We start from the raw sequence: 25,793 nt of genomic DNA on the forward strand, positions 1-25,793 counted from the left end.
GTGTCCCCATCGTACCATATGTACTAGAAATGCGGGACCGCATGGAACAGTTAGCCCGGATGGCACGGGACCACCTCCATGCGGCCCAGGGCCGGCAGAAACGTTGGTACGATCAGGGCGCCCGCCAGCGAACGTTCCAAGTAGGCCAGAAGGTGCTGGTGCTTAGACCTGTCAAAGGGAATAAGCTCCAGACCTCCTGGCAGGGCCCTTACAAAGTGGTAGCACAGGTATGTGACACCACCTATGTAATTGCCAGCAGCAAAGATGAAAGGATCCAGAAGTCCTTTCACGTAAATTTATTAAAAGAATATCAAGAAAGGCCCGAGGATATAGCAGCCATATGTATACCAGCCACTGAAGACCCTGACAGCTTACCCATACCCGACCTTTTAGCTAACTCGGAACCTAAGACCCTGCTCAATACCATACAGCTAGGGGAGCGACTAACCCCCGCTGAAAAGGGACAGATCCGACAACTGCTGACTGAAAAGAGGTTGACATTTTCCCAAGAGCCCGGATACACCCCCTTAGCAACTCACTATGTAGAGACCCCAGGCCAACCCCCTCTCCGGCAAACTCCCTATAGGATCCCTGAGGCAGTAAAAGACGAGATGAGGAAGGAAATCCAGGAGATGCTAAGACTAGGAGTGATAGAGCCATCTGACAGCCCGTGGGCCTCACCGGTGGTCCTAGTCCCCAAAAAGGATGGGACTACCCGGTTCTGTGTCGATTATCGACGTCTCAATGACAAAACCCTGACAGACGCATATCCCATGCCCCGAGTAGACGAGCTATTAGATCGTATTGCCAGGGGACGTTATCTGACCACCATCGACTTGTGTAAAGGGTATTGGCAGATTCCCCTGGCCAAGGAGGCTATCCCTAAGTCGGCCTTTGTCACCCCATTTGGCTTGTACCAATTTAAGGTCATGCCATTTGGGATGAAAAACGCCCCGGCTACATTTCAGCGCTTAGTGGACCGCCTCCTTGATGGCTTCCAGGATTTCGCCTGCGCGTACCTGGATGACATTGCGATTTATAGCGAAACCTGGGGAGAGCACTTAAGGCATGTAGAGGCCGTACTGGATCAGATTCGGGCCGCAGGGTTGACTCTGAAACCAGAAAAGTGTAACTTCGGCATGGCAGAAGTCCAGTACCTGGGACATCGAGTGGGATGTGGGAAGCAGCGCCCAGAACCCGCTAAAATTGAAGCTGTAGCTAACTGGCCCACACCCCACACCAAAACTCAAGTATTAGCATTTTTGGGAACCGCAGGATATTATAGGAGGTTTGTCCCTGACTATAGTACCATCGCAAAACCATTAACAGACCTAACCAAAAAGAACTTGCCTAGGATAGTCCTGTGGTCTCCCGCCTGTGAAACAGCCTTTCAGGCCCTAAAGAATGCTCTGATTCATGCACCTGTCCTGTCTGCCCCCGTCCCTAACAAAAGATTTGTCGTTCATACAGATGCATCCATGTATGGACTGGGGGCAGTTCTAAGCCAGGTCGGAGAAGATGGGGGCGAGCACCCTGTCGCGTATCTCAGTAGGAAACTGTTACCTAGAGAAGTGAGCTACGCGGCAGTGGAAAAGGAATGCTTAGCCCTGGTCTGGGCATTAAAGAAACTCACCCCATATTTGTACGGACAGGAATTTACATTAATCACCGACCATAACCCCCTGGTGTGGTTAAACAGAGTAGCTGGAGATAATGGACGCTTGTTGAGATGGAGCCTAGCACTGCAACCCTACAACTTTTCCATTCAATACCGCCCGGGCAGGTTCAACGGGAATGCCGATGGTCTGTCCAGACAAACAGAACTATTACCCTAACAAGGAACCGGACAGCCCCAAGTTGACCCGAAAAGGATCAATCCGGGTCTGCCGGAGTGTTCCACAAAAGGGGAGCAGTGTAACAGATCCTTCCAACTTAGTCTTTTCTTTTGTTCGGTTCATGCCTCTGTTCGCCTGATTTCGTGCGAAGTCCGTATGTGAAATGTAGGTGGCCGCCATTTCAGGACTGTACACGTGGTCGCGGCCATCTTGTGTGCGAACAGCGGTGTTTGCCTGTAACCGCATGGAACTAAAAACGGATACGCAAACAGGCGAACACCGCTGAGTCCTCCAGACCTCCACAAGTTCGCACAGAAACTACCGAACACCCCACCATTCGGTAGTTATACTCAGTCACCTATGGGGATTTCAGCGAACCCCGCGATTCGGATGGATGACAAGATTTTCATACCGTTTTACCGTGCGAACAGAGACCGACCGCAAGGCCAAAACTCATGGAACTATTTTCGGCTAGTTGGTCTGTGCGGTCGGTCAAAACTTTGAAACTCTGTAACTCCCGAACCGTTCACCCAATCGGGCTGATTTTTGGACAGAGTGTTCCCCGAACGAAGATCTCTCAAGCGGTGCCGGATTTAAAGGTGTACCCCGTGTTTTTGGGGTACATCCAGAACTGGGGCAAAATATTGTATGTTCTAATTGTATTATGTGGTTATCTGAGGGGAGGAGACGTGGGGGTGTTACCCTGTGCATAATTGGTTGTTTTCATCCTCCCCCTGGGAGTGTCCTGTGTGTACCCTTTTCTAATAAAAAGCAGGCTGGGTGTCCCAGTCCTCAGATCATCTTGACCCTTCATAACGTAGCCTCGTCTCGTTCTTGAAAGGGGATTGTTTGGGAAGGTTATTCTGTTCCTGTTGCAGCTGAACCTGATCTTCGCTCTGGATATCGTGGATGGGATTATATCAGCCTACTTCTCCACAGCAGCTTGCAGGGAAAAAGGACGTCTCCAACGGCAGAAACCCTCTCTCTATCTGGGTAGCCGTTACAGCTTCAGTTTAATTCTCTCCCTGCTATTTTAGGGTCTATGTTGTTCGGTTCCAGGTGTCGAGAGTGGATGTGTTCGTGTGCCGAGCGGGGACCACGCACCCTGGGTGGCAGGTAGCAATTGGAGCACGGAGAGGGCCGCAACTTAATTGCTACTGGGTGGCCGCCATTCGACATACGAACACGTGGCGAGAGCAAAGGATGGCGGCCATCTTAACACTCACGAATGCGTTCAGCATGGAACTGTTTTCGGTACGGGAAACATGCGGGCGCCCGGTCCCTCATGGAGGTCCTGGATGGGTGCATTCCCCTCCACGAATCAAGCTGGCGTTCGGTAGATGGTATCTACCGGATGAGGGGAACATTCACAGGTAACCAGCTGAACCATACGAACTGTGGTTTTCGTGTAGTTGAATGTGAACGGAGACCGGCTCTTGCTGCTGATTCTATGGAACTGTAACCCGGATACCTCCACATGGCAAGCCGGTCAAACTTCCACACGATGCGACACGGAAACTGCCGAACGGAAATTCGTGAGATTTGGATATGTAACTACCAGTATCCTCAGCTGTCCAGGGATGCTAAGTGTAACGGACCACCTGGCACCCCGACTTGGTACCTCCGTTAATGGATGCTCCTAGTGCTTCCTGAGGACTCCAAGCACTCTGGCAGACACCACAATCACCGAATCAGAGAAACCTTTAAATTCTCCCAAGCATATGAATGCTGTAGACCATTGAATAGGAACCATACGAATAGGCTTGTACTCCTAGCAGTCAACTGGAACTGCATGCAATAAATCCTTCCCCCAATAATGAGACGACACATCACTTTGAGGGTAAAACAGGAACTCTGGACTGGCTCATCCAGCCTGGCTTTTATTTCCAACTCACACATACAGGCCACACCCAGGGGGAGGCATAGAAGAACCAATGACATAAATGTTACCTCCCACACATCCCCTCCCCTTAGTGTGACACATAATCCCATTATGCATACAGTGTAAAATATACTTTTACACAACTTTCATAATTTTAAAACCATACATCACATTCACATAAAAATACATATCCACAATCAATCCATTCAGGGGAACAATATGTTAAAAAATGGCATGAATCCGACCAGGGGTTCAAAAGTTACTAAAAGTATCTTTTGTTCCTTTCTGGCTGGCAGAAAAACATCCCCACAATGCACCCTGGTTTCCTCCCTTCTGCCCTGGAGTTAATTGGAGAAGTAATCCAATTACCCAGGACTAAAGGCAGACTCCATTAACCACATGGTTGCAAAACAACATAAAACACTTTAAAATACATAAAGTCACATTTACACATAACACACAGACATTTCACCTATCCCCAGATAGCTGGGATCTGCACGCACAAAACTACCGAATAGCGCGCAGGTCCTACTCACACAGTACAATTGCCATGGAGCTAAAGTCTTTCCCATAGTCTTTCATTATATGAATAGGCTCCATGGTATGGCTATCTGGGGTATCACATTCCCATAAAGTCTGGTCCATAGTCCAAAGGCAAGAGGCGGGCAATCAGCCCCCTCCAAGGACACGTGGCGAGGTCGGTTTTGCCACACTTCTCCCCTTTACCCCCCAGACTAACAGGGTATCTGACCTCCTGCCGGTCAGTGCCCTGGTTAGTCCAGCAACCCACCCATGAAGCACAAACAGCAGTACCTCCCACCCACAATAACTGGTTACTACACCTGGGTAGAGGAGAACTTTGTCCAGGTCCAGGTGCCTCACCACGGCTGTGTGGGGGACTGGTAGTCTGCCTTGGTGGGTTGCTGAGTGGGCAGAGACCAGCGGTACTCTGCCCTGGTGCCAGCGCTACCACTGAAGTAGCCTGATTGGAGCCTGGTTGTGGGAGGGGGAGACCGACCGTCTCCCCTCTGGGTACACAGCTCTGCTGCTGGAGACAGACTGTCTCCCCTTTGGCTAAACAGCCCTGTCGTGGGGGGGCAGGACCGACCGTCCCTACCCCCTGTGCTGGAAGTGCAGAGACCACTGTCCCATCTGCACAGGTGTGGGGCTTACAGTCTCCCCCTGGTACATTAAGCTGCCGCTGGGGAGAGGTGGTAACCAGCTCCTCTCCCATTAGAACACTCTGCCGCTGGGGAATGGAGACTGGGCTCTCTATTCCCTGTACATTAATGATCCGCCGCTGGGGAGAGGTGGTAACAATATCCTCTCCCATACATACTTCCCGTCTCTGTGGAGGGAGACCGACTGTCTCTCCTCCCAGCACAGAGTCCTGCTGAGGGGGAAAGGGGGCTGGGCTCTCCATTCCCTGCTGGATACTCTGCCGCTGGGGAATGGAGACTGGGCTCCCAATTCCCAACAAATCACACTGCCGCTGGGGAGGGAGGACGGCCCCTTCAGCTCCCTGTAACTTGGGCGCAGAGACCACGGTCCCATCTGCGCTGGTGTGGGGCTTACTGTCTCCCCTTGGTGTGCTAAGCTGCCGCTGGGGAGAGGGGGTAACAAACTCCTCTCCCTTACACACTTTCAGCCGCTGGGGAGCAGGGCTGACCCTCTGTACTCCCTGTAGGCAGGGCGCAGAGACCACGGTCACATCTGCGCTGGTGAGGGGCTTACTGTCTCCCCTTGGTGAGCTGTGCTGCCGCTGGGGAGAGGGAATAACAAACTCCTCTCCCTTACACACCTTCAACCGCTGGGGAGAGGGGATAACAGGCTCCTCTCCCTGCACCGTAGACTGCCGCTGAGGAGCAAGAACGGCACCTTCAGCTCCCTGTAACGCACACTGCCGCTGGGGATCTGGGCCGACTGCCCAGCATCCCTGTAAGGCCGGTAGAGAGACCGCAGTCCCATCTCCACCTGCCATCTGTGGGTCTTCCCAGGACCAATCCGTGAGGCCCCTCAACATTTGTGAGTAAGGGCCACCTGCTTCCCCACCTGGCAACTCTGGCTGCTGCTGGGGATCTGGGCCGGCTGCCCAGCATCCCGGTGGAGAGACCTTGGTCCCATCTCTACCTGCCAGTTGTGGTTCCTCACAGGACCAGTCTATGAGGACCCCCACTTCAGGTTCCACCCGCCGCCTCAGGGAAAGACGGCTAACCTCCTCGGATGCAGCCTCTACTCGGCTGCTGTAACGCTCCTGCTGCTGAGCATACTTCCTCTCTTTCGCCAACCGGAATTCTCGGTCCAGCCTTGTGTTTCGCTCGGCCATGACCTGGTTCCAGATCACTCGGCGTGTCTCCATGGGTATATCATCCCCATACTCGGCCACTCGCTGCCTCACCTCGGCCAGCCAATCATCTCCAGAGCCAGAACCTTCCATACTAGTCTGCTCCCAGGGGCGCTGCACGAGTGCTAGCGTTGCCCTCAATTTGTAAATCCAAACAGTGTCTCTGAGCTGCTTTACCTCGCACTAGGACGCCATCCCACCGCTTGCCACCAATGTAACGGATCACCTGGCACCCCGACTTGGTACCTCCGTTAATGGATGCTCCTAGTGCTTCCTGAGGACTCCAAGCACTCTGGCAGACACCACAATCACCGAATCAGAGAAACCTTTAAATTCTCCCAAGCATATGAATGCTGTAGACCATTGAATAGGAACCATACGAATAGGCTTGTACTCCTAGCAGTCAACTGGAACTGCATGCAATAAATCCTTCCCCCAATAATGAGACGACACATCACTTTGAGGGTAAAACAGGAACTCTGGACTGGCTCATCCAGCCTGGCTTTTATTTCCAACTCACACATACAGGCCACACCCAGGGGGAGGCATAGAAGAACCAATGACATAAATGTTACCTCCCACACATCCCCTCCCCTTAGTGTGACACATAATCCCATTATGCATACAGTGTAAAATATACTTTTACACAACTTTCATAATTTTAAAACCATACATCACATTCACATAAAAATACATATCCACAATCAATCCATTCAGGGGAACAATATGTTAAAAAATGGCATGAATCCGACCAGGGGTTCAAAAGTTACTAAAAGTATCTTTTGTTCCTTTCTGGCTGGCAGAAAAACATCCCCACAATGCACCCTGGTTTCCTCCCTTCTGCCCTGGAGTTAATTGGAGAAGTAATCCAATTACCCAGGACTAAAGGCAGACTCCATTAACCACATGGTTGCAAAACAACATAAAACACTTTAAAATACATAAAGTCACATTTACACATAACACACAGACATTTCACCTATCCCCAGATAGCTGGGATCTGCACGCACAAAACTACCGAATAGCGCGCAGGTCCTACTCACACAGTACAATTGCCATGGAGCTAAAGTCTTTCCCATAGTCTTTCATTATATGAATAGGCTCCATGGTATAGCTATCTGGGGTATCACATTCCCATAAAGTCTGGTCCATAGTCCAAAGGCAAGAGGCGGGCAATCAGCCCCCTCCAAGGACACGTGGCGAGGTCGGTTTTGCCACACTAAGAGTATAATTGTATGTCTTATGGAAAGTGTGTTTCTGGAATTGTTATGAATTGTGGTGTTTCTGGCCAGCAGATAATTGAGCTTTGTGTATTGTGGAAGCTCAGTTATCTGGCCTGGCCCAGAGGAGGAGTTTTGTGTTGCGTGGATTGTGGGTTCTGTGTGCCAGTAAATCAGTCTTGTTCCAGCATTAAGCTTTGGCTCATGTGTGGATTATTCGGCGATTCCAGGGATATTTCTACTCGTGGAATATTGGGTGAATTTCTTTTATGGGAAGAAGGGAATACTTGACGGAGTAACAGATTGTACCGTCACAATCGTATCCCAGTTCAAACAAGGCATAGTAGGCATAGTAGGGCACACAATGCAAATGAAGAGAAGAGACAAACATTGTTTCATTTCTCCTCCTCTCTGTATGCTCTCTCTGTGCTGACTGCAAGGTGTAATGGGCGGAGTTATTACAATGATTGACAGGGAGCTAAGATGGAGGTGGCTCTCTCTGTGCTGACTGCAAAGTGTAATGGGCGGAGTTATTACAATGATTGACAGGGAGCTAAGATGGAGGTGGCTCTCTCTGTGCTGACTGCAAAGTGTAATGGGCGGAGTTATTACAATGATTGACATGGAGCTAAGATGGAGGTGCCCAGTTACAGAATAAAGAGATGTAGTTTCTGCATTTCATTTTATTTTTCACTCACGCCTCGTAAAACATAATATGAAAACTCTGGGGATGGGACAGTTGACCTTTAAGATGGACCAGCAGCAATGAACGTCATACATCACTCCTTTCATCTTCGACCAGATCCCACCAGCACTCCCGAGGCCCAGATAATACTTTATTACTCTGAGTTCTCAAACAGGCCTTCACATTGTCACTAGGACACGGTGCAGGTGGGGGAGATCTAGAATCATCTGACTCCGCAATATTTCACACCTGTGTAGTGTACAATCACCTACCTGAGTAGAGAAAATGGCCCTTTTCATGATTGTCAGGTCGTCTCGATCCAGAATCTTATTTAAATCTGGAATTTCACCCCTGAGAAAATAAAGGCACAGTGTCTGGAGGGGAACATATATCACAAAAACCTTCAATGACAGCTTAAGCCATCACTCCTGTTTGATAAATCTCTCTGATTACTGTGTATTGGATATTGAAGGGGCCCAATGGAAACCAGATATAGACAGGTAATGGGCTGATGTTCTCAGGATAGAGAATTATTATTATCATTTATATAGTGCCAACATATTCTGCAGCGCTGTACAATTATAGAATGGGGATATTTGGAAACAATTAATGACAGACAGAATATAACAAAGAAGGGGTAAAGGAACACAAGAGGAGGTGAGGCTAGTGGATCTGACTTTTTGTACGATGGGAAGAATGGAGAAACAGAGAGTGAAATGGACTATGGACACGAATAACGTATGGATGGCTATTGTAATGTAATGCATCAAAGTTCTCCCCAAACAACGGAAGCCCTGTTCTATCTAATGAGCCATTCTGGGGCAATTATAAACGGACATTCCATTGATTTCCATGTGTGCCATTTTCTGGGGTATTTATTCCCTGTAGTGAACGCAGTCTGACCTCTGATTTTCAAGGTCACTCTGTTTGGTGAGAACTGCAGATTTTGGGACGTCTTGAAGGTAACTGGAGTTGTGTACTGTGTAATTGACTAAAGTCTCAATGTGAATCAGTCGGAGAGAACTGACGTGGCAACTCTGGGTATCATAACATTCGGTTTGGCCAGTAATATTTACCGTAGCAGAGCCTCGTAGAGTTTCTTGCCAAACTTTTCTTTGACAGAATGTGCCGTGTCCCTAGAAATACAGTAAAAGATACATTTAGCTCAGTTCCCGATTACTCAATGGGCAGGAGGAAAAGAAAATATTCATTTAGCTCAGTTCCAGACTACTCAAGGCGCAGGAGGACAAAAAAGATACATTTAGCTCAGTTCTAGATTACTCAAAAGGCAGGAGGACAATAAAAGATACATTTAGCTCAGTTCCAGACTACTCAAGGCGCAGGAGGACAAAAAAGATACATTTAGCTCAGTTCTAGACTACTCAAGGCGCAGGAGGACAAGAAAAGATACATTTAGCTCAATTCCAGACTACTCAAGGGGCAGGGGGACAAGAAAAGATACATTTAGCTCAGTTCCAGACTACTCAAGGGGCAGGGGGACAAGAAAAGATACATTTAGCTCAGTACCAGACTACTCAAGGTGCAGGAGGACAATAACATATACATTTAGCTCAGTTCCAGATTACTCAAGGGTCAGGAGTACAATGAAAGATACATTTAGTTCATTTTCTGATTACTCAAGCTGCCGAGGACAAAAAGGATACATTTAGCTCAGTTCTAAATTACTCAAAGGGCAGGAGGACAATAAAAGATACATTTAGCTCAGTTCTAGATTACTCAAGGGGCAAAAGTGTCATGTTTACATCCTCTCCATTTGCTATGCACAATAAAAATCAGGAATAGGAGAAGTGTTGCTCGGCGATCCTATGCCATAAGACTGGTCATTTGTGACATGCCAGTGGACGCTGGCCGCTGCGGATCCACACTGTTATGTAGCCCCAGGTCTGTTCACGATAGTAGCGACGTCAACGTGCGGATGACATCACGCAGAGGACGCGCGCGCATGTTTTGGGGTCAAAGGACAGATATGGCCAATCGGATTCACGAGAGGGATATTTAAACTCACTCATTTCATCTAGTCATTACCCTGTCGTGGTTTCCCTTTGCTGGTTATCCGAGAGTGTGTTCCTGATCGTGTTTCTTTGGTTATTGACTTTGGGTTCGTTCTGACTTCACTGAATTCTGGTATCCCTGACTATTGGCTATTCTTTGCAACTGTGTTTCATTCTGTGTTCCTGACCTAGGCTAGTATTTCGACTATTTTCTGGTACGTTAAGTCCGGTTAGTCGTCATCCTTATTCCTAAGTGTGATACTAACACTGCGTATTGGATCAATTTTAATCCTAACAAAAAGTACAATAAATGATACATTAAGCTCAGTTCCAGATTACTCAAGGTGCAATAGGACAATAACATATTAGCTCAGTTCTAGACTACTCAAGGGGCAGGAGGAGCAGGTTTAAACAGCTTATTATAGTTGTCGCATTAACCAGCTGTATTATCCTACCAGTGCTGTAAATGTATTTACGTTACCCCAGATTAAATTAAAGGAAGCCTGTGCGTTACAATAAATGACAGGGAATCTGAAATGGGTTGGTAGAAACGTAGACATCACCAGGCAGCCAGTAACATGGCTGTGGCAGAACATACCGCTAATTTTGTGTATTTTACCTTTTATCCGTTTTGGAGTTATGGTATCTGAACACTTTACATGCGACTCCCGAACGAGGACCAACCTGGTACCCCATTAGAGCATTCTCACTTAAGAATGACATAACAAGTGTGAAAACACAAGGGAAGTAATTAATAAATGCTTCCCTTGGGTGGCCACAATTTCGTATAACTGAATGCACATGGTCGGCAGAAGAGTGGTGGCCATTTTATCTCACAAACGTGGGCAGCGGCACTTGGTCGTCGAGTGCCTGGAACTCTTTTTAGCTAGGCACTCACACAAACCCTGGTAAAGGTTATACTGCTACCCGTTCCATTTCCCGACCAACTATGCAAACGACGATCGGGGGAGCATTCATTCTCCGAAATCAAGAGAATCCCATGCATGGTTTTTCACACAGGAACCCCAAACAGAGTGTCAATCCAATTCTACTGAACGGATCTGAGTGATTCTTGGCCAGATTATACACTCAGATCAGAACTATCAGGGGATGTACATGTTGTGGGGTACCTAATTATGATGGGGCTACTTTTCGGGTACTGTATAGTTTCTATAGGTTTTTCTGTACCTGAGAGATAATTGAATTATAGTTTTTCTCACGCGATTATCTCTCAGGCACAAAGGACCCCAGGAAGGAAAACCATGTAATGTTGTATTGAAGACCCCATGTTAGGGGTGTGTGCATAAAAGCCATGTGTGGCCTGAACAAAAATCAGTTGACTCCCAGAAATATGTTTTGTCTTGTTACTCTCTCCTGGTGCTCCTTCTATCTCTCCCTGCACTTTTTCAGTGTTTCTTCTTCTGGCTCTTCCTCTTCTCCCCAACCCCTCTCTGTTGGCGTTCCCCAAGGTTCTGTCCTTGGTCCCCTATTCTTCTCAGTCTACACTGCCTCCCTTGGTAAACTCATCATCTCCTTTGGCTTCCATTATCATTTATATGCAGATGACACACAAATCTACCTGTCCTCTCCTGATCTCTCTCCACCCATCTTGACTCGTGTTTCTGACTGCCTCTCCGTGATTTCCAACTGGATGGTTGCTCACTTCCTTAAACTCAACCTGTCCAAAACAGAATATCTTGTCTTTCCTCCCTCAAGTGTTGCTACTCCTATGTCTGTCTGTCTCAAAGTCAACGGTGCCACCATCACCTCTACCTCGCAGGCTCGCTGCCTAGGTGTACTCTTTGACTCCAACCTCTCCTTCACCCCTCATGTCCAGTCGATTGCCAAATCCTGCCGCTTCCATCTCAAAAACATTGCTTGCATCTTCCCCTTTTTAACACCAGACGCAGCTAAAGTGCTGGTGCATGATGTTGTCCTTTCTCGCCTCAACAGCAATCCCCTTCTCAATGGTCTTACGTGTTCCCAGATTGCACCGCTGCAATCTATTATGAATGCGGCGGCAATGGCTCATTTTCCTGTCTGCCCGCATCTCCCACGCCTCCCCCCCTCTGTCAGTCCCCGCATTGGCTTCCCGTAAGATATAGGGCTCAATTTAAAATTCTGGTGCTTGCTTACAAGTCTCTATATAATGCAGCTCCAACCTACCTACCTAATACACAAGTATGTCCCGTCTAGACCCCTGCGCTCTGCTGAAGACCTACGTCCATCCTCTGTCCGTACTCCCACCTCTGATGCTCGCCTTCAAGACTTCTCCAGAGCTGCACCTTTTCTCTGGAACTCCCTTCCCTTCTCCGTTAGACTTTCACCCAGCCTCCACTCCTTCAAAAAATCTTAGAAAACTCACTTGTTCAGGAAAGCATATCATTTAAACTGTTAGTGGGTTTGAATTCACCCCCTCTTCCCCCCCGTGACTCCTCTGCTGCAACTGTCAAAAATAGGCTCTCAGGGAATACTTTTCTAGCAACCTGTGGTAGAGTACGGGTTTCACCGCCAGAGGTGTCCTTTTACCCCGGTAATGGACTCTGCTGTAGCAACACTGGTTCCAGTAGCGGTTACAAATAGCGGTAATCCAAAAAGCAGTAATAAGGGTGATAATAGCCTATATAGCAGGTTCAAAGTGCAAAAAATATCAAGTAATTAAAGGCGCTAGTGAATAATTACAAGTAAAAAATAATACCATAAAAGGCAAGCAGCACTAATTAAGTGTAAAATAGCTCAAGAAAACACTCTGTATACCAATAGAAAAGAAAAATGTGCGCTGTGCCTCATACAAATACTGCCTCATACTGATACAAATACATTTTGCAAGTGTAAAAACTTTATACACTATATAGTGTATTAACAAAGTGACCAAGTGATACAATAAAGTGCAAAAAAAACCCACAATATTCCAAAAGGACAACTACAGAGAATAAGGAGAAATTGCACAGAAAATGAGATTTTTGAAGAACAAGCCAATATCATTTTAAATAAATTCTCTCAGAAACAATATCCTAACCAGCTATTAACTGAAGCATTGGAAGAGGTCAAGAAGCTAGACCAGGAAAGCATTATCTTTGGATTTGAACTCGGTACGTTTGGTTTTTGACTTTAATAATGATCATAAAAGAATTAAATATAGAATTAACAAGCACTGGCACCTTTTGAGAAAGGATAGAGGATTAGCTAATATAATTCCAAATAAACCTGCTATTACGTTCAGAGGAGCCCCTGATTTAAAACGAATGTTAACGTTTAATCATCCCAAGGCAGAAATCCCGAAAACTTTTTAAACTAATAATAAAGAAGGCTTTTACTCTTGTGGTAAGTGTGTAGGCTGCAAATGTAGCAAAAATAGGTTGTTGGAAAGTATAAATACGTTTAAAACAAAATACAAGCAAGATGATTTTTATATTAAAGATTTTATGACTTGTTTTAGCAGAAATGTTATTTATCTTTTAATTTGCCCATGTGGGCTACAATACGTCGACCGAACTATTCGCCCCCTTCATAAACGTATCTATGAACACGTCAATAATATCAAAAAAGGCTTTGAACAACATAGTGTGTCCGCACACTTTAAAAGATGACATAACCAGGACCCTAGTGGACTAATCTTCTTAGGGATTCAAATTGTGAGAAAATCATGGAGAGGAGGAAATTATATTTTAGATAAAGGGAAAGAAGAGATTAGATGGGTGAACAGATTACAACCTTTACAACCAAAAGGATTAAATAGTGAATTCGATCTGTTTTCATTTTTTGTAATATATTTGTATAATGATTTTCTTTTCCCTTTCCCCCTTTTTTCAAGTAGGTGACGTGTATAGTTCTGTATTTTTATGTTTATGGATTCAATTATAGTTTTATCGATTTTTTTAAATGAATGTATATATGTTCTTAGAGTCTTTATATAAGTGTTTAATGTATTTTAATTATTGCTCCTGGTCAATTGGTTGTTGACAATATGAGATTTTTTTTTTTACATCCAAGAATGAGATATTTAGGCAATATGCCTTTCCAAACCCTGACTTATAGACCCAGTATATACCTCTGAGGGTTTTGAAAAAATATGCTCTTTGTTTGTTCACTATAAGAATTATGCCGTGCTATTTTTAATATTGTCATTTTAACTTTGGCTTAATCTTGAATTATATTGGATTGTGTCGGAATGTGTGTGCAAATATTTGATACAGATCCAAGAAAGACGTTTAGGCGATATGCCCTTCAAAGTTTTTATAATAAGATTCATTAAGGACTTTCTGAATCAAAACCAATCATCACAAATGCTGCTAATTACAAATCAATAGAATTAAATAAATCCACATAGAGACCAGACCCAGAAACATGATCCGAAGAAGCCATCCAGGCGAAACGCGTCATCACGCTGTCAGACGCACGACGTCAGGACGCACCGAGTGAGCCCGTATCCTTTGGAAGCCTTGCGCCGTGTTCCAGTGCCCGAACATACTGCAGAAGTTCAACAAGGGTCTGAGGACTGGCCATACAAGGACGGAGCCAACGTGATTTTTATTGTATGCTGCTAGTAAAGGTTTGAAAATGATCCAGCTGCTGTCCTGCATTCTGATATTTTCTGGGCTATTACAGTGAGAACAGACTTCTACTGCTCCACTTTTGTGAGTTGATTGGTTTATTTTTATACCATTTCTTCGCTTTTTTGACAGTTTTACACTATGTATTTTTTTTCTTTCTTTTTATCTCCTCTGTTTTACCTCCTGAGACATACAACATCTTGGAAGATATATGTCCCCCCTTTTTTAAAAGTTGTCTACGTAAGTGCTTTGTATTTTTTGCACTTGTATCACTTGGTCACTTTGTTAATACACTATATAGGGTATAAAGATTTTACACTTGCAAAACGTTTTTGTATGAGTATATGCACATTAATGTATGCAGAAATCACTTAAAGGCACAGCGCACTTTTTTCTTTGCTATTCATATAACAGGTTCCCCAAACATGAGCCGAGGCTTAATGCTGGGGAGTAGAATGTCTTTAATCCGGCCAAAAGGCCCACTTTTATACAGAAAATGAATACATTGTATACGCCCCCAAACACACCCACAATTTCTCATAAAATACATTGTCACTGTGACTCAGCAAAAATACAACAAATATGAAAAAACATAAAAATACATAAAAGCAACATTGTACCCGCTCAATTGTTACATCCCCGGATAGCCTGGATCTGAGCGCCCAACATATCCGAAAAGCGCTCAGATCCCACGAATACAGTCGAAACGCCACCAGGGCAAAGTTTTGACCGTCTCTTTCGGGGTACGAAATGTCCAAAATACCGAACATGATTCTTACCCCATATGCTGATTACGTGCCCCTCATTCGGGAGTATGCTCCCACCGAATAGTATTCCTTTCAGATGTATAGAAACAAACGCAGGCAGGAATGGAAATTCAGCGGTGTTCGTGAGGTCGAGTGTCCGATTTGAGTTACATGTAATCGACAATCAAACACCGCTGCCCGCGTTCGCGGCTCAAAGTGGCCGCCACCACGTGTTTGTGCATATGCATGGCGACCACCCAGCCGACCCTTTAGAACACTGCGGTTACCAGTGATAATGAGGTGTTGACAGGGGTGATGGAGGTTAACAAGCAGCATACGGTCTGGTAGCTCGTGGAGCGGTTCGGTATACGAATAAAACAAGAATAAAAGTTTATAAGAACACAGTCTACCGAATGAACCTGAGAATAATAATATTTTTAATAATCCAATAATAATAATAATAATTACGTATCTGTTAGTCCACCCATTGTACAGCGCTATGGAATTTTCTAGCGCTATATCAATTATAAAATAATATTATTAATAATAATAATAATAATAATGGATGCTTGCATATTTAATGGTTCCAATCTGGCTGAGAGGAGGAATTAGCAGAGGTAACCAGTTGGGTGACCCGGGTTCCGCTACAATGACGATGCGCTATGTTTAAGGCAAATAAATCTGATATAAGGCGGGCAGATTGGGCACTGTAAAAATTTATTGTGACGACTCACCATAGTTGCTTTCTAATCGCTTGTCCCTTCAAAGTCTCTACGTTGAAATTGTTCGTCTTTGTTGGCATAATAAAAAACACCACAACAGTCACATCACTTCGGTGAACCTGTGAACATTACAGATAGAAATATTACACAAATAAGGTCTTCCTCCTGCTAATTAACGTTTTATAATCCGTCGGGGGAGCCAGTTATGACACAGTTACAAACCACTTCCTGTAATCTGCACAAATGTCATTAGAAGAAGGATCCTTCTACTGCGGATGGGCTACAGAAGGAGGTTTATGTCCATAAATGGGAATTGACAAGTAGCCGGAAACAAAAACTAGATCTTGTTATTATTTTTTTGTTCAATTTTTCTTCAGTTTGTTAAACTTGATTAGCAGAGGCAGAAATACCAGGTAGCTTTCATTCTACTACGAAAAAATTATACAGATCACAATAAAAGTGCTGACACGAGATTATAAATGCAACGCAAACAAGGTCTATTAGGGACAATAAGCAATGATAATTAGATAATTAATTATATCAGTAATGTGGAATACCTCGGTATATTGTGATAAAAATATTACAATCTGTAATATGGAATACCTCGGTATAACACAATAAAAATATTACCATCTGTAATATGGAATACCTCGGTATATTGTGATAAAATATTACAATCTGTAATATGGAATACCTCGGTATAACAAGATAAAAATATTACAATCTGTAATATGGAATACCTCGGTATAACAAGATAAAAATATTACAATCTGTAATATGGAATACCTCGGTATAACAAGATAAAAATATTACAATCTGTAATATGGAATACCTCGGTATAACAAGATAAAAATATTACAATCTGTAATATGGAATACCTCGGTATAACACAATAAAAATATTACAATCTGTAATATGGAATACCTCGGTATAACACAATAAAAATATTACAATCTGTAATATGGAATACCTCGGTATAACAAGATAAAAATATTACAATCTGTAATATGGAATACCTCGGTATAACAAGATAAAAATATTACAATCTGTAATATGGAATACCTCGGTATAACAAGATAAAAATATTACAATCTGTAATATGGAATACCTCGGTATATTGTGATAAAATATTACAATCTGTAATATACAGAATACCTCGGTATATTGTGATAAAAATATTACAATCTGTAATATGGAATACCTCGGTATAACACAATAAAAATATTACAATCTGTAATATGGAATACCTCGGTATAACAAGATAAAAATATTACAATCTGTAATATGGAATACCTCGGTATAACAAGATAAAAATATTACAATCTGTAATATGGAATACCTCGGTATAACACAATAAAAATATTACAATCTGTAATATGGAATACCTCGGTATAACAAGATAAAAATATTACAATCTGTAATATGGAATACCTCGGTATGACACAATAAAAATATTACAATCTGTAATATGGAATACCTCGGTATAACAAGATAAAAATATTACAATCTGTAATATGGAATACCTCGGTATAACACAATAAAAATATTACAATCTGTAATATGGAATACCTCGGTATAACAAGATAAAAATATTACAATCTGTAATATGGAATACCTCGGTATAACAAGATAAAAATATTACAATCTGTAATATGGAATACCTCGGTATAACACAATAAAAATATTACAATCTGTAATATGGAATACCTCGGTATAACAAGATAAAAATATTACAATCTGTAATATGGAATACCTCGGTATAACAAGATAAAAATATTACAATCTGTAATATGGAATACCTCGGTATATTGTGATAAAAATATTACAATCTGTAATGTGGAATACCTCGGTATATTGTGATAAAATATTACAATCTGTAATATGGAATACCTCGGTATATTGTGATAAAAATATTACAATCTGTAATATGGAATACCTCGGTATATTGTGATAAAATATTACAATCTGTAATATATAGAATACCTTGGTATATTGTGATAAAAATATTACAATCTGTAATATGGAATACCTCGGTATAACACAATAAAAATATTACAATCTGTAATATGGAATACCTCGGTATAACAAGATAAAAATATTACAATCTGTAATATGGAATACCTCGGTATAACAAGATAAAAATATTACAATCTGTAATGTGGAATTCCATTTTTGATAAAGCCCCAGCGGTGAAACGCGTTAAATGGTTATTTATATTGTGTTATTTAAAAATAAATGATTTTTGGTTAGATATTTGTACCACTATCATTTTTTACACACTATTATTACTATTTATTTTATTTATTTTTTCCTGGCATTTTTATACTACATATCCTGAAGTGGGGATTATACCACTAACGCTATTTCTAAAGTGCAGTGTGACCTGCACTTTACTTGTGAGTATATTTTATCTTATTTTATTCACCACCTTTAAATATTAACAGAGAGCACTATCTGCTGTTTTTATTTCCTTCTTCTCCTGAGAGTTGGACGAACCCCTTGGAGGACAAGCACCAATATATCCTGTAAGCGGGGATTATACCGCTATATGCCTACAAATCCTGAGCTGGCTATAGCTCACCTAAATGTGAGTGTAACATATATATTTTTAATACTGTCACATTAAGTGTATACACTCCGCACGATTAGTCCTTTCACCTTGTGTTTTACATATCACGAGACGGTGGGAACTACTACAAGAGAACCTACCCCCACAGCGGAATTAGTGACTATACCTATCTTATCTCCGGACACTCATTGGAACTTACCTATTATTCTGTATTTTATATATATTTTTATATTCTTATATTTTTATATTTTTATTTTTAATTTTTTACTTATTTTATTTTTGGCGCAACCTTTCTCTCTCTTTACTGTGTATCTTTTATATAGAGGGTTAGAGGGTTACCCTCTAAAAGGTCGCTGCCTGTTCATTATATTATTAGCGCTAATCTTACCCTTTTTTTTATATACTGTAATGTGGAATACCTCGGTATATTGTGATAAAATATTACAATCGGTAATATGGAATACCTCGGTATAACACGATAAAAATATTACAATCTGTAATATGGAATACCTCTGTATATTGTGATAAAAATATTACAATCTGTTATATGGAATACCTCGGTATAACATAATAAAAATATTACAATCTGTAATATGGAATACCTCGGTATATTGTGATAAAAATATTACAATCTGTAATATGGAATATCTCTGTATAACAAGATAAAAATATTACAATCTGTAATATGGAATACCTCGGTATATTGTGATAAAATATTACAATCTGTAATATGGAATATCTCTGTATAACAAGATAAAAATATTACAATCTGTCATATGGAATACCTCGGTATATTGTGATAAAATATTACTATCGGTAATATGGAATACCTCGGTATATTGTGATAAAAATATTACAATCTGTAATATATGGAATACCTCGGTATATTGTGATAAAAATATTACAATCTGTAATATGGAATACCTCGGTATAACAAGATAAAAATATTACAATCTGTAATGTGGAATACCTCGGTATAACACGATAAAAATATTACAATCGGTAATGTGGAATACCTCGGTATATTGTGATAAAATATTACAATCGGTAATATGGAATACCTCGGTATAACACGATAAAAATATTACAATCTGTAATATGGAATACCTCTGTATATTGTGATAAAAATATTACAATCTGTTATATGGAATACCTCGGTATAACATAATAAAAATATTACAATCTGTAATATGGAATACCTCGGTATATTGTGATAAAAATATTACAATCTGTAATATGGAATATCTCTGTATAACAAGATAAAAATATTACAATCTGTAATATGGAATACCTCTGTATAACACGATAAAAATATTACAATCTGTAATGTGGAATACCTCGGTATAACAAGATAAAAATATTACAATCTGTAATATGGAATACCTCTGTATAACACAATAAAAATATTACAATCTGTAATATAGACCACCTCGGTACAACACAATAAAAATATTACAATCTATAATATGGAATACCTTGGTACAACACGATAAAAATATTACAATCTGTAATATGGAATACCTCTGTATTTTGTGATAAAAATATTACAATCTGTAATATGGAATACCTCGGTATATTGTGATAAAAATATTAAAAACTGTAATGTGGAATACCTCGGTATAGCACACAAAAATTATTACAATCTGTAATGTGGAATACCTCGGTATAACACAATAAAAATATTACAATCTGTAATATGAAATACCTCGGTATGACACAATAAAAATATTACAATCTGTAATATGGAATACCTCGGTATAACACGATAAAAATATTACAATCTGTAATATGGAATACCTCAGTATAACGTGATAAAAATATTACAATCTGTAATGTGGAATACCTCAGTATAACGTGATAAAAATATTACAATCTGTAATGTGGAATACCTCGGTATAACACGATAAAAATATTACAATCTGTAATATGAAATACCTCGGTATGACACAATAAAAATATTACAATCTGTAATATGGAATACCTCGGTATAACACGATAAAAATATTACAATCTGTAATATGGAATACCTCAGTATAACGTGATAAAAATATTACAATCTGTAATATGGAATACCTCGGTATAACACGATAAAAATATTACAATCTGTTAAATGGAATACCTTGGTATAACGTGATAAAGTGATCGCAATCTATAATATAAAATACCTCTGTATAAAACAATAAAATTATCACAATCTGTAATAAGAAATTATACTTTATATAATGCGATAATAAGACCTAATAAGAAATACCTCTGTATAACATAACAAAATGACCATTAATATTCTGCAATCTCTAATACCTTAATGTACGATATGGTTATATTTTCATTAACACCTTAATGTACGATATGGTTATATTTCCTCTAACACTTTAATGTGTGATATGGTTATATTTCCTCTAACACCTTAATGTGCGATATGGTTATATTTCCTCTAACACTTTAATGTGTGATATGGTTATATTTCCTCTAACACCTTAATGTGCAATATGGTTATATTTCCTCTAACACCTTAATGTACGATATGGTTATATTTTCTCTAACACCATAATGTGTGATATGGTTATATTTTCTCTAACACCTTAATGTATGATATGGTTATATTTTCTCTAACACCTTATTGTACGATATGGTTATATTTTCTCTAACACCTTATTGTACGATATGGTTATATTTTCTCTAACACCTTATTGTGTGATATGATTATATTTTCACTTATTGTGGAGCGTTGCAGCATAATATTAATGGATCGTACCCGGAGCAGGAAGTTTAGCCGTGACAGTGCCTCCAGGAATATATCTGCCCCCTTATTGGAGTACTCGTACCTTCCAGCAATGAAGAAAAACAATGTCTTTTCCAGATTAAAATCCAGGTGTCTGAAAAAGAGATCAGAGAACAAGTCTAATGTGGAGAAGTCATGTTCTAGGTTATACAAGACAGATGGACAATAGATATACAGACAGATAGACAGATAGTTTTATAAATAAATAAATAACAATATTAATCTGATATTCGGTGGAAATCTGTGGCATGGAAGGAGAGACCACTCACATTTTGGGATGAAATCATCACCATGATAACATTTTTATCAGTTTTATTTATTTTTATCAGAAACTCCATTACCCATAGAAATGTCCTCGGACAAACTCCTGGATTCGTGCTTTATACATAGCGTGTAGGTTCTGAAACTCGTGCATCGCTGAGAATTTCTTAATATTTAATCCGTTTGGAGTAATTACATCTAAGAAAAGTAAAAGCAACATTTAGTAAGATAGATAAATAACTAATTAGAAACGAATACTGAGTTTCCAAAGTATGTGAGTGAATAATTCTGAACATGTATAATGGGCAGGACGGCAATGAAAGGGACTCTATAGTCACCAGAACTACTGTATAGTATACAGCTTATTGTACAGTATACAGCCTAATGTATAGTATACAGCGCAATGTACAGTATACAGCTTAATGTACAGTATACATGTTATTGTACGGTATACAGCTTAATGTACAGTATACAGCTTAATGTACGGTATACAGCTTATTGTATAGTATACAGCTTATTGTATAGTATACAGCTTATTGTACAGTATACAGCATAATGTATAGTATACAGCGCAATGTACGGTATACAGCATAATGTACGATACACAGCTTATTGTATCGTATACAGCTTATTGTACAGTATACAGCATAATGTATAGCATACAACGTAATGTACAGTATACAGCTTAATGTACAGTATACATGTTATTGTACGGTATACAGCTTAATGTACAGTATACAGCTTAATGTACGGTATACAGCTTATTGTATAGTATACAGCTTATTGTACAGATTACAGCTTATTGTACAGTATACAGCATAATGTATAGCATACAACGTAATGTACGGTATACAGCTTAATGTACAGTATACATGTTATTGTACGGTATACAGCTTAATGTACAGTATACAGCGTAATGTACAGTATACAGCTTAATGTATAGTATACAGCTTAATGTACAGTATACAGCTTATTGTGTAGTATACAGCTTATTGTACAGAATACAGCTTATTGTACAGTATACAGCCTAATGTATAGTTTACAGCGTAATGTACGGTATACAGATTAATGTATGGTAAACAGTTTAATGTACAGTATACAGCTAATTGTACGGTATACAGCTTCTTGTACGGTATACAGCTAATTGTATGGTATACAGCTTATTGAATTTGTCCTGGTGAGTAGAATCATTCCCTTCAGACTTTTTGCAGTAAACACTGTCTTTTCAGAGTAAATGCAGTGTTTACATTACAGCCTAGTGATACCTCCCCTGGCCACATTTCAAATGGCTGCTAGAGGTGCTTCTTGGGTAGGGTTGCCACCTGGCTGGTATTTTACTGCACAGCCGGTATTTGAGTCCGCCTGGCCGGTGCCGGCATTGCAGTATTACAGGCAATACAAATGCCGGTATTTTTTTTGTGTTAACTGATATTAGACTGCAATAGCGGCGCGTGCCAGTAGGTGGCGCTGTGCGTGTGTGGAGAGAGGCAGGGATAGGTAGTTATAGCATCCCCCCATGCTTCTCTCTACTCACTGATTCGCCGGGGAGTAGCTACACAGCACAGAGAGTCCAGACAGCAGCTCCCAGCCTGCAGAGACAGCCTACATCTCAGGTAAGTGAGGGATGGGAGGAGACAAATGGGAGGACAGTCTGTAACAGGTAACACTGTGGATCCTGGTAGACACATAGACATGAGGACACTGGGGGATCCTGGGAGACATGAGGACACTGGGGGATCCTGGGAGACATGAGGACACTGGGTTATCCTGGGAGACATGAGGACACTGGAGGATCCTGGGAGACACAGAGATATGGGGACACTGGGGGATCCTGGGAGACACAGAGATATGGGGACACTGGGGGATCCTGGGAGACACAGAGACATGGGGACACTGGGTTATCCTGGGAGACATGGGGACACTAGGAGATCCTGGGCGACACAGAGACATGGGGGCATTGGGGGATCCTGGGAGACACAGAGACATGGGGACACTGGGTTATCCTGGGAGACATGGGGACACTAGGAGATCCTGGGCGACACAGAGACATGGGGGCACTAGGGGATCCTGGGAGAAACAGAGACATGGGGTCACTGGGGAATCCTGTGAGACATGGGGACACTAGGGGATCCTGGGTGACACAGAGACACTGGGGGATTCGGGGAGACACAGAGACATGAGGACACTGGGGGATCCTGATAGACACAGAGACATGGGGACACTGGGGGATCCTATGGGATGCAGAGACATGGGGACACTAGGGGATCCTGGGGGACACAGAGACATAGGGGCACTGGGGGATCCTGGGAGACACATAGACATGGGGACACTGAGTGATCCTGGGAGACACAGAGACATGAGGACACTGGGGATCCTGGGAGACACAGAGAGACTGGAGGATGCTGGGAGACACAGAGACTTGGGGACACTGGGGAACACAGAGACATGAGGACACTGGGGGTTCCTGGGAGACACATAGACATGAGGACACTGGGGGTTCCTGGGAGACACATAGACATGGGGACACTGAGGGATCCTGGGAGACACAGATACATAGGGACACTGAGGGATCCTGGGATATACAGAGACATGAGAATACTGGGGGATCCTGGGAGAGACAGAGACATGGGGACACTGCGGGATCCTGGGAGACAGAGAGACATGAGGACACTGGGGTATTTTGGGAGACACAGACATGGGGACACTGGGGAACACAGACATGGGGACACAGACACATGGGCACACTGAGACACTAGGAGACATGAAGGCACTGCGCTGTGAGACAGCAAGACAGTTGGAGCAATCACTCTATACAGCAGAATCAAACTGTAAGTAGTTTTGTTTGTGATTTTAACGAATTTGCTATCAATCCTTGTGATTTACATCGTGTGATGTCACGCATGCAGACTTGAAGCTGCAGACTTGAATTCAAGTAAGATTTTACTACATTTAGGGAGGTGAGGGGAGTAAGGGGGACTAGTAGGTGGTTTTAACAAGATAGGGTCAGGAATACATATTTGTGTTCTTGACCCTATAGTGTTCCTTTAATGTCTGGACCACTGTGGGGTTAAGAAGGATACAGCCCACCTGCTTTTCTCTTCAGCATGTGCTCCGCCTCGATGCCGGTGATCTGAGACACGGTGGTAAAGACATGCGCGCAGTGCACTGAGGCCCGCTCCATGCAGTAGCGATGGTAGATCTGTCGTTCGCCCGCCTCCCTATCTATATCAAACTGGCACAAAAATAAAAAAAAACATTAACTGACACAGACACTCTAAGATGAAAAGATTGTTATTCATATGATAAAAACAAAGAGGGCGTACATCTTCGGACATGTTTTTCTCGATCAGTGCTGAGAATTGACACTTTTTTAAAGTGACAACAGGCAGTATGTGACAGATGCAAGGCATGCCCCCTAGTGTTAGAGAGTGAACATAAATACACTGATAATATAGTCTTTCTTCCTCAAATGGGATTTACAACAATGTTTTCACTGAAGGAGCAGCTGGTAAACAGACATTATCGCAGTCTGAACTCATTTTATTGGTATTAGAAGAGTAAAAGGCATAGCTGGCTCTGAACCCGCTACCCTGGCTAACCTAAGATCATGATATTCCAGCTGGTAGATTAACCAACTGAGCTACCCACCTCTAAATCAAACTGCTTTATATTCTCCAAATGGAATATTTCTCGAACATTATTTACACAACAGAATTGCAAAGAATAAATGCAGTGACTATAATGCGGTCCTGTCTGTTTCCATTCTAAACAAGATGAATCCTCAATATAACGGTATTTACTAACATTGACTGGGTGTATTCAGTGTAACGTTACACTAATAATAAAATATGTTTTATAATGTATACATTGTCTGTCTCCCAGAATGCATGCTTGGAGTTTTGTTGGCTGTGGATGAAGATTCACATTGTCGGCCCCCTCTCAGTACTGGGGCCAGCTGGAATACAATCCATGATGGCAGTGGGTGGCTAATAACATCGACTCTTACAGGAGTCCTAATGAGGCTTCTCCTGGCCGGGAAAGGTCAGCGCAGCCCAAAGGCCACAGTGCACAGAGTTTGTTGTGTTTGTGTCATCGAATGACAGCATCTCCCAGACTATTCTCTCACCACGAAGGTCACACACGTGATTCGCTTGCAATGTACCAAACTCCGAAATGTCCAAT

At 41.9% G+C, this 25,793-nt stretch overlaps 1 protein-coding gene across 1 annotated transcript in view; it reads right to left on the reverse strand.

The window, feature by feature from the left end:
* The window catches only part of GYS2 (glycogen synthase 2), a 128,691-nt gene that overhangs the window by 58,859 nt on the left and 44,039 nt on the right, over nt 1–25,793 (reverse strand). The window contains exons 5-10 of the mRNA XM_063446648.1: nt 24,699–24,843; nt 21,692–21,809; nt 21,324–21,444; nt 16,012–16,118; nt 9,043–9,102; nt 8,239–8,317 (exon numbers count right to left, since the gene is read on the reverse strand). Of these exons, the coding sequence (XP_063302718.1) occupies nt 8,239–8,317; nt 9,043–9,102; nt 16,012–16,118; nt 21,324–21,444; nt 21,692–21,809; nt 24,699–24,843 (630 nt within the window). The remainder of the gene's footprint in view (nt 1–8,238; nt 8,318–9,042; nt 9,103–16,011; nt 16,119–21,323; nt 21,445–21,691; nt 21,810–24,698; nt 24,844–25,793) is intronic.

The sequence above is a fragment of the Pelobates fuscus genome, chromosome 3 (assembly GCF_036172605.1).
Source record: "Pelobates fuscus isolate aPelFus1 chromosome 3, aPelFus1.pri, whole genome shotgun sequence".
Taxonomy (NCBI): Eukaryota; Metazoa; Chordata; class Amphibia; order Anura; family Pelobatidae; genus Pelobates; species Pelobates fuscus.